This window comes from Phalacrocorax aristotelis, chromosome 15 (assembly GCF_949628215.1).
Source record: "Phalacrocorax aristotelis chromosome 15, bGulAri2.1, whole genome shotgun sequence".
Lineage (NCBI taxonomy): Eukaryota > Metazoa > Chordata > Aves > Suliformes > Phalacrocoracidae > Phalacrocorax > Phalacrocorax aristotelis.
Window position 1 is genome coordinate 4471162 of NC_134290.1, and position 10236 is coordinate 4481397.

Sequence of the window (10236 nt, forward strand, 5' to 3'; positions counted from 1 at the left end):
CGGCAGGCTGGGGCTGCCCACTCATTCTTTTTCTCCCTCTCCAGCCTTGAATGGGAGGCAAAGAGCTGCCTGGAGCCCATGTCCCATCTCATCCACCCTCCATCCAGCTCTGGAGGGGATGCAGGGGGATGCTGAGGAGGAGGAGAGCAGCCAGCCCTGGCCCAGGAGATGCTACCAGCAAAGGGTATTAAGCCCCTGCAGAAATTTCCTCTGCAATACAGATTTTTTCAGAATGGCATTAGAGCTGTGAAGGAATTACCGAGGGAAGGGCTGTGGGGGGAAGCGGGGAGGGGGAAGCACTTGGCAGCTCTGTCGCAGGGCTGAACTCACTGCAACGTGATCCTAGGATTCCTGCTTCAGCAAAACTGCCGTCCCTGGCGGAAGGCACCGCTGCTTAATCCAGCTGAAGCCAAGCCTTCGCAATTAGCCGGCTGCTTTGGCAAACTCTTGTGGTGATTCAGCAGCTGGTTGGAAGGTGGCACTTCTCCCACCGTGCTCCTTTGGGTGGTTATCTGTAAATACTGTGATTTCTTCCTCGCCATTGAGGATGGCTCTTTCGTCTCTCATTTGGCCCGTTACAAAACATGGTTCCTCTGCGGGGTATTATTTTTTGGATAGCCTCGCTGGCACTGCAAGAACCTTTTCTGGGCCAGGTTTCCAAGTCCTGCAGAGCCTTGGCTCCAAGGACATGGTCCTGCAAGCGAGGGCTCTCCAGCTCCATCCTTGGCGGGATGGAGGAAGCAGGTCGGAGGTGATGTCCCAGGGCAGGGGAAGGCACTGGGACGGTGGTGGTGACGAGCTGTGCTGTGGCTCCTTGGATCCCACTGGCCAGACATGCTCATCCCATCAAGGGTGGTGGGTGCAGATTGGACGTGAGCACGGGACGGAGGATGGTTACCCGGCTGGCCTGGAGGCCTTGGGGAAGCCGTGGGTTTAGAGTCAAGTGTGGTTCTCCCTCTGTCCTCAGCTGATGGATGTTTTTTCCCCTCCAGCTTTGCAAGAGCCCCGTGTGTCCCCCCTCTGTCAGGGCAAGGAAAGGAGGGAGCACGCTGGACCCCAGGGGCACAGCCCCATGCCCAGGATCGGCACCGTTGGCCCGGGCCCCTGGGTATCCCACAGCCTGAAAGCTGCAGCCGCGCTCCTTACAGTGGTTGAACCCATGGCCCCTCGGCAGCCTTGGCGTGGGGGGAAGGTGGTGTCGGCAGCAGGGAGCAGCTGCACTCCCCCGGCCCAGCCGACCACCCTCACCCTGCACTTTGCCTTCAGGCTCTGCTTGTTGCTGCTGAGGGTGTGCACGGCATCCCTGCTTCTGCATCCCTGCTTCTGCCTTCCCCGCTGTTTTCGGAGGCACAGGGGCTGAGACAGGAGGGGATGCAGGCAGGGGCTCCCTCCTGCTCAGCCCGGTGCCCTCCCGGGGGGGTGAAGCTGGGGCTGGGTGCCTTGTGGGATGGAGGGGGTCAGCTCCGTCCCCCTTCAGCCGCCCCCTCTGCTCTCTTGCAGCTTACCCTACAGAGCACCAAGTCCCGCGTGGCCTTCTTCGAGGAGCTCTAGGAAGCGACCAGCTGCTCTGCACCGCCGCTGCCTGCCGGCCGGCTCCCCCAGAACCAGCATCGCCCCCCGGTCCCCGCCGGGTGCTGCCAGCCTCTGCACACTGACGGACTCGGGGCCCAGCTGCCCACGGACTGTGTGATGGTCTCTAGCTTAGTGTCCATTCATCCTCCTCCCTGTCGCTCTTTTTTCCTTTTTTTCCCAGCCTTTTTCTTACTTTTCTAGCACAGTTTTTTGGCTCGGCACTCCAGGCTTTCCCCCGGTGCCAGCGTTGGGGCTGTGGCCGTGCCCCCCAGCCTGGCAGCCAGTGGAGGAGTGTGCCGGAGGGTCTGCCCTGGCAGGGATGCCGCCCCTCCAGGCTGCCTTCTCCCGCCGGCAGCGGCACGCCGGCCCCAGAGCCCCGCACCGGCAGTGCCTGGAGCTCCATTAGGAACACAGAGCATGTTCTAGTGGAGTGCTGTAAATCAGGGGCCGCCGCGCCGGCTCTCCCGGGGCCTGGCGGAGGTGGGAGGCAGGCGGGCAGGGAGCAGGATTACAGCAGCTGCAGGACCTCGGTCCATGGGGATTAGGGCTGCTGCTTCTCTGGGGAGAGGCGGTAGAGGTGGGAGGTGGGGAGGAAGGTCTGCTCCTCCTCCTTGTCTCCACAAGGGATAAGGAGCAGGAGAACAGCCAGTGCCAACCAAATTAAACCATTTTTTTTTCCTGCAAACTGTGACAAATCTGGGCAGCTGAGGCCAGGAGGTCTCTGGGGGCTCGGAGCCAGGCAGAGGGCAGCGCAGCACCAGCTTTCACGGGGTGCCCAAGCCCAGCACACCCTAACGCGGCATGGGGCCCCCCAGCTCCTCCGAGCCCCCCCTGGGCCAAGCCAGGGGTTGCCCGTGTCCCGGCAGGGGAGTGCTGGGTCCTCCGCGTCCCCTTGGGACCCCCGGTTCCTCCCTCCCACAACCTCACCTGACCTACAGCCACACTGGTGTCGGCTGGAGGGTCACCCGGGGCTTGGCGTGTTGTAGATCGTGTCCTGAGCCGTTTTTATTTAAAACCACACTGCCTCGGATCGACTGCCCGCACGTGGCTGTGACTGGGATGGCTGTGGCCTGGCACAGCCGCTCTCCTCTTTCCCGGGGAAAAAATAACGGTTTTTCTCCTCTCTTTTAATAAAAATTCAAAGCACTAGGAGGAGGAGCTGGGACTTGTTTGGTCTTTTTTTCTTTGGGAAAAAACCACACGAAGCCCTTCACTGCCACAGTTAACGGCTTCCCCCGCCCATCGCTCCGGGGGTCCCACTGCCCCCAGTCCCTCAGGGCTCCTCCATCCCTGCTTGCAGCAGGGTCCCCTTTTCCCTCCCGGTGTTTGGGGTGCCCTGTGGGGGCTGAGCCCCATCTTTGCTGTCCCTGGGGCTCTACCTGACACTGCCTGGTCTCGGACTGCCTGGTCTCGGCCTGCCTGGAATAAACTATATGCTGCTCTGACCTCAATTTTTTTTAATTAATTACGGATAAAACCTCTTTGGTGACCCCCAAGCCAGGGCTGCTGGTGGGGCTTCCCCAAAGCACCGTCTGTGCTGAACACCCCGAGGCTTGGCAAGACCTGATGCTGGGGGGCTGCTCCCGGCCCCGCCGTGACTTGATGCACTCAGCAATGGATACGCTTGTTTATCTGGTCACCGGCAGCAAAACCCCAGGAGATTAAATGGAGCTCCTGGCGAGGGCTCGACCCCTCCGAGAAGCGGGTGGGCTGGGGGGATGTGGGTTGTTTTTTTTTTTCCCCTATTTTGTTGTTTTAAGCAGGGCTGATGGAGGTGGGATGGGGCAGGGTTTGGCAAAGGGGTGGGGAAATGGGAGATTTGGGGGCTACTGGAGGCAGCAGGCAAGGGAAGCAGCGGGTGACCTGATTTCCCGCACGTGTGGGGGGAGCACTGCCTGCAGCCACTGGTGTCAATAATGCCACTGGTGCGCTGCCTGCACTAGCTGTGCTGCCTGCACTGCCTGCAGGGGACAGGCAGAGCCTCTGGCCGGAGGATTCAGCCCCAAAGTGAAGCCAAAAGGGCTTTTCCCAGCCCAGGCTGCGGCACCAGAGCCAGAGGCAGCAGCACAGGGGGATGCGCCGGGTGCAGCCAGTGCCAGGTCCAACATGGGGGGGGTCTCCTGTCCTCCGAGGCAGCGGGTGCCCCACTCGCTCGCAGGGGCCTTGCACGCCCATGCACACCTGGAGCCCTGCATGCTGCCAGCACCACACACCTGCGGCACTGCGCGCTCGCGGCACTGCACGCTTGCAGCCTTGCACGCCTGCAGCCTCCCGTGCTCCCAGCTTTGCCTGCTTACAGCCTCACATGCTGGCAGCGCTGCAGGTGTGCAGCCCCCGTGCTGCAGCGGGCAGCCCTGTGCCAGCTCCCTGCCTGCCCTCCCGTGCTGCAGGCTGGGCCATTCCTCTGCTTTCACAGGAAATTTCATTCTGATTTTTTTTTTCCTTTTTAGCAAAATCAGATTCATCAGAGCCGAGGCGGTGACAGAGCAGCTGTGGGTTGGCTTGCGATGACTTTGCCCATGGAAAAAAACCCCATCGAGTGGCATTTTCCATGTATCTCTCCCAGCACCTTCCTCCTGCCGAGGATTCCTTGGGAAGGAATGGGGTTTTTTTGCTAACCCAGGGCAGCAAATGAGCTTTTCGGCAGCATTTCTCCGTGCACTTTCACAGTGGGGGTGGCTTTGGCGCTGGCTCGGGGATGATTTCTTGCTTTCATGAGCATCCCTGTCCCCAAACCCTGACATGTAGTGGGGAGCCAAGGCCAGAGCAGGGGCGGATGGGGAAACTGAGTCAGGGATGGCGCCGGCGAGGCCCTCTGGCTCCGGGGGCTGCCAGTCAGTATGCCAGCCTCCCCCCATGGGGCCAGAGGCCCTGCAGCCTCCCCCCCACCCATAACCCCATGGCTGCCCACAACTGCTCCAACTCCCAGCTGCTCCCCCTGCACCCCGGGGTGCTGCCCCAATGCTGGGTACCTCGGGGGTGGGGGCCAGCAGGGGAGAGGGGGACACTGGCTCACCCCTGGGCAGGGCTGGGTCTGGCTGTAGGGGCCTGGGGTGCTCCTGCATGTGTGGGCTCGCAGGACAGCGCGCCTGCGTGTGAGGGAAGGGCGTTTGCACTTAGGATGTGCATTTGAACAAGAGATGCTTTTGCATTAAGTGTGTGTGCACAAGGGAAGGGCATTTGCGTGCCCAGGGAGGCATATTTGGAGGGGGAGGTGAAGCAGGGAAGGGCAGTGGGTGCCCTGGCACACAGGACAGGTGCTCGGAGCCGGTGCATGGGCATTAGTCAGCACTGACCCAGCTCTGACTCACTGCTTAATGGATGCAGGCTGGCATGGCACGGCACGGCACGGCATGGCACGGCACGGCACGGCACGGCACAGCGGGTGCCTGGCCACAGGCCACCACGGGTGCAGGCTGGAGCCGGGGGCAGCCAGGGCACCTCAGGGCTGGGGGTCGCTCTGCGGGGTCACCCTCTGCCCACTGGCATGGGGACCCAGCACACAGTGGGGATTAGGGGGGCAGCCCATAAGACACCCCATCCCTGCTCTCAGGCACCCTGGGGGGCTCAGGGCACCCAAGGGTGCTCAGCTCCCACATGATTTGGGCCCAGGTGGCAGGATGCCAATGTAAAACGCTGCTCCCCCGGGGCAAAGCCAGCCGGGATCCTGCTCTTCGGGGGCAGCATCCTGGGGATGTGGGGGCCTTATTCATTCCTTGGCCGCTGGCTGCCGGCCCCATGCTGCCCACATCCAGCCCCGCCAGCGGGGGCTGAGGGCCGGCACAGTGCTGCTGCCTGCAGCCCTCTACTATCTCCTCTTGCAGCCCTTTGTCTTCCAGGAAGAAAAAGGGGGAAGAAAATTAAATGAGGAGGGAGAGGAGCGGGGAGAGGCAGCCTCACAAGGGGATGGCTGCTGGCAGAGACCTGGCCAGCTCAGTGCATCTCCCCCTGCCCCAACACCTCCCCTGGGGCAGCCGCACAAAGCTGTAATTAAAAGCCCGATGTGTGTCTTGTCTGCTTAATTAGGGGCTTAATGGGCAAAGTGGGAGGATTGCCACTGCCGGCAGGGAAGCCACAGCTCTGGCGCGGAAACCTCTGGCTGGTACCAGAGGTGCCCACTCAGGCACTGAGGCTGAGCACTGGGGAGGGGATAACATACGCTTGTTATGAAAAAAAAGCTTGTGTAGCTGCTCCAGCCACCACCGTTTGCCTGCAAGCGGAGGATGAATCCACTGGAGGCCGCTCGCGCTGAGCAGGGGGATGCTGGGCGAGGTGTGACAGGGTGCAGGACCACGGGGTGGGGTGCAGGACTGTGTGATGGGGTGCAGGACTGTGGTGAGGTGCAAGACCGCAGGGTGGAGTGCAGGACCATGCGATGGGGTGTGGGACCATGCGATGGGGTGCGGGATGGTGCAGCAGGCTGCAGCGGCACATGGCTTGGTGCAGGACCACGTAGCGGGGAGTGGGACCTTGCGGTCTGCTGCTGGAGCATGCAGCAGGGTGCGGGACCACGCAGCCAGTCACAGGACCGTGTTGTTTGGTGTAGGACAATACAACGTGCTTGGGACCCACTGGTGCCCAGGAGATCCTGGGAGCTGGTGCCCTGAGAGCATGAGGGCCGATATCGCTCCGGGCACGGAGGACAGCGAGCAGGCACTGCTGACCAGCACACAGCCAGCCCTGACTGGGACACGGCCCTGGGGAGGGAGCCCCCACCTCGGGCAGGGTCCCACCAGCCAGGATCCCACCCCTTTAGCCTTGCCATTAATTTCCCCTCCCCCAATCATCACCTCGGGCAGCATCATCCCTCCTGGCCTGCCAGGGCATCTGCTGCCACCTGCTCGGGGAGCCCTGGGGCCAGATCTGGGACAGGAACGCTGGAGTCCCGCTCCCATCACCTCCTCCTGCCTGGCCACAGTGTCACCTCCTGCAGGGACACCGGGCATCATCACAGCCCTGCCGGGATGCTGCCCACTGCTGGCCTGGGCATCGTGGCACCAGGTACCACCAGGTCCTGCCACTGTGGCAGTGGGTACCCCCGGGTGCTGGCGTCACGGTGCCAGGGCATCCTGCTGCAGCAGCTCACAGCATCCTGGGGAGATTGAGCTGGAGTCGCTACCTGATGGCGCTGTGCCGGCACGGCACGGCTGATTGCCAGTGTCTCCTGGCGAGCATCGCTTGCGTGCCGACGGCAGGATGGGAGTGGATCCTGGCCCAGCACAGCCACGTCCTGAAGGCAAATATCCCTGCAAGAAGATGTGTTGGGGTGATGCATACAGAGAGAAAAAGATTGTAGGGTTGCTGGCAGGGAGGTGTGGAAACCATTTCTGAACAGTTTTAATTCTCAGCCTGGGGTTTTGTTTCAGAGTCTGACTTCAACATTGCTTGAAAAGCCACTCAGTGACCTGCCCGGTACCAGTGCCCACCCGCGTCACAGATGCACAGGCACTGTAACATGGATTTTGTTGCATTTTTTCCTCTTCCCACCTCTGTCACTGAGGACACGGGCTGAAGATCGGCCAGGTGGGGTCAGGGATGGCTTCACCCTCGCGTGGTGCCTCTGGGGCTGGGCGCAGCTCTGCCAGAGCCCTCCCCTTCGCTCCCACCTCGTGTGCCCCTTTTGAAAAGCCCAATCCCACCCTGTGCTACCCTTCCTGGGCAGACTGCGCTTCCCACAGAGCCTTTTTATGCATTTAATGAGTTTAAGTAAGGCCTTGACTGAGGTCTCTGGGAATTATCTCCCCGTTTGGGCTTTTGGCAAATGGAGTCACCGCTGCCCCTGGCATCCCGGGCCACATCCAGAGGGATGCTAAGAACATGCTCGTTTCATTTTTTCCCATTTTTCATAAACAAAAATTTCTCCTAAGCAGAAGTCTTGCCTCCTTCTATGGAGGGACTATTTTTCCCCCTTGGGAACCCAAACTAAACAGGGCTCTCCAGGCCTTTCCCATTCTCCTTCCCACCTGCACCAGCTGCCTGGACCTTCACCTGGCATTTCCCCATGACAGGTGTGATTTGCTCCCAAATGCATCCCAGTGTGGGAATGGCCACGGCCTGAAACCTCCCTGGTGGGTTATGACAGCCGCCCTCCCCGGGTTTAATAGCGGGTGCTGGGAGCTGGCAGCTGGCGCGGCAGCAGGGATAACCTTGCGGCTCGGTACGTTGCAGCCATCCCTCTTCTTCCATCAAGCGTTCATTTAAGAAACATTTCACTAAATACCCAGCTGACAGCAACAGCCCCGGGAGATTGATGCCTCCAGCGCCTCCGAGGGCTCAGTGCCAGCGGGTGACTTTAAAATGACACAACGGCCACCCTGGGCCGCTCACATCCCCTCCCTGCGCTCAGTCCAGGTGATGTTATATCCCAGAGGACGCTGTGGTGCCACCCCCACCCGCAGCATCCTCACACTGCCCCGGGGTGAGTTACCCGTGGGGTTGTCCTGGGGGATTTGAGAGCACCCAGCCCAGGTTTGCACCATCCCATCCCCATCTCTGCCAGGTTTCCCCATCTCTGTGAGCTTCCCCATCCCTGTGAGGGATCCCCATCCCATCCCCACCCCACCTCCAACCCCATCCCTTACCCATCCCCACCCCTGTGAGGAATCCCCGTCTCCTCCCCATCTAATCCCATCCCATCTCCAACCCCATCCCCATCCCATCCTCATCCTCACCCTCACCCATCCCCATCCCATCCCTGGCAGGTTCCCTGTCTCCTCCGCAAGGACAATTGGGTTTTTCAACTGGGGGACGTGGCAGAGACCGGCCTTGCAAACGCCCGGATGAATGGAGCTGGCAGGATGCGCTGAGGGCAGGGACTGCTACGCCGGATTCCTCGTCATTGTCCCTTCTCTGGATCGTCCCCTCGGCAGAGGAAGGGCAGGGAGCGAGGAGGGCGCCCCAGCCCTGCCAGGGGAGGCTGGGAAAGCAGGCTCAGTAATAAATGAGGAGGAGAAGATTAAATTAAAGATAAATTGGCGCCGCCTCTGTGCCAGCACGGCTTTAGTCCTTTTCATTTTTTCCCCCCAATCTTCCGGAGAGAAATAAAGACAATGGTGTTGGGATGCCAACCCAGGAGCTCTTGAGAGCAAGGTCTCCGCGGGGCCTCATGGCGCTTCTCCTGCCCGGTTAGTGGGATCAGCTAATAAGAGCACCACCCGTGAGCATTGGGAAGGTGCTGCCATCATGGGCAGGTCAAAGGGACAGAGGGGAGAGGCGGCATTGACCTCTGGCAAGGCTGGCCCGAGCCCCCAATAAAACAAAGGGAGGATTTTGAAGAGGAATTGCTAATAAAATGATGGAGGAATTAGGTAGAGGAATGTTTGCAACACCCCAGCAGTGCGGGAAATGTGTAAATCACCCAGCTGTGCCGGGGATTTTAAGTTGAAATCCCTGGGGTTTGGGGATGCCGCTGCCACCACCCTGTCACCTCAGTGCCTGGTGATGGACTGAGGTCCGAGGAATCCAATTCAGAGCTTCTCACCCCAAAATAAGTGAGCAAACTGAAGCCTTTGCTGTGGGGCAGAGTGGTGGGCAATGGCACAGATTTTATGGGGGAAGGTCCCAGCCTTCATCCTGTGAGGAAGAGGGTGGTGCGGCCAAGCAGGATGGGGTGTCTCTAGCCGGGCTCAGGGGAAATGCTGAGACCATTCCGCTGATGATCCCTAATGAGCAAAAAACCAATCATGACTTCAAATGCAATTATGCCATTGTTTAATTCTCATTTTCCCCCTCTGCCGCTGCATGCTCATGCCCTCCGGCCCCAGGGACGGGCCAGCAGGGGCTGGGACGGACCAACTGCCTCCCCCTTCTGTGGGGAAGGATGCTCCAGCAGGTCCCCACTGTTGCTGCGTGAGTGGAGGGCTGCTGGGGGCATTTGTGGGGAAAAGCCCAGAAATTTGTGGTGTTATTCCTGCCAGGGTTTGGGTGGTGAGAAATTAATGAGTTTCCACCCCCAGGGCCTCCAGTGGGCAGACAGAAAATTAATTGGGAGGGTGTCTTCGTTAACACTGAGGAGAAAACTGATCTGCTAAGAAGAAAGGAGGGGATTTTCAATTAGGCTACTCTGCCTTTCTGGGCTTCTTTCACCCCAGAAATCCCTTATTATTATCAGCATCATTCCCCTCAGGGCCGTGCTGGGAGATCAACCACAGTATTAGACACCGGAGACTCCCCATGGGGCGCAGGTCCATGTGTCCCAACCTTGTCCTGAGCCCTGGTGGAGGATGATGTTTTATCAGAGCTGGAAAAAGCCCCCTCTATCCTGGGAGGAAGGATCCTGCCCTGGGAGCCGACACCCCGGAGCAGTGGGGATTTGATCCTCCCTGAGATCACCCAGCTCGGAGCGTGGCTGTGGTGGTTTTCCACTGCTGGAGAAGGAAATTTCTCCCAGCTAAAAAATAGCTTAAAGGGGACCCCAGCTGGTTAAAATCAACCGGCAGCTGCACAGGCAGCGCTGCCGGGAGGCGACTGGGGAAGGGCGATGGGTTTTGGGGAGCCCCGGCGCGGGGTCCCAGCCCACGCTCCCGCCGGAGATGGGGGATTTAGCGCCGGGGCAGGCTGGAGCTGCCATCTGCCCGAAAATTCCCAGCAGCGCTGAACCAGAGGAGGCAACGGCTGGCACCCAGCATGTGGCCGGGGCAGCTGTGGGATGTCGGAGGGATTTTA

The 10236-nt window shown here is 60.2% G+C and overlaps 1 protein-coding gene across 9 annotated transcripts in view; it reads left to right on the forward strand.

Moving 5' to 3' along the window:
* The window catches only part of NF2 (NF2, moesin-ezrin-radixin like (MERLIN) tumor suppressor), a 47612-nt gene extending 44882 nt beyond the window's left edge, over nt 1-2730 (forward strand). For 7 of the 9 annotated variants that reach the window (XR_012663273.1, XM_075110838.1, XM_075110837.1 and 4 more), the window contains one exon: nt 1501-2730. Coding sequence is in view for 3 of the 9 variants with exons in the window: in XM_075110835.1 (XP_074966936.1) it covers nt 1501-1551 (51 nt within the window). In the remaining 6 variants the exon portion in view is untranslated. Of the gene's footprint in view, nt 1-44; nt 185-1500 lie in introns of those variants that run through there. The other 2 variants (XR_012663271.1, XM_075110841.1) reach the window with 2 other exon arrangements.
* The last annotated feature ends 7506 nt before the right edge of the window (nt 2731-10236 follow it).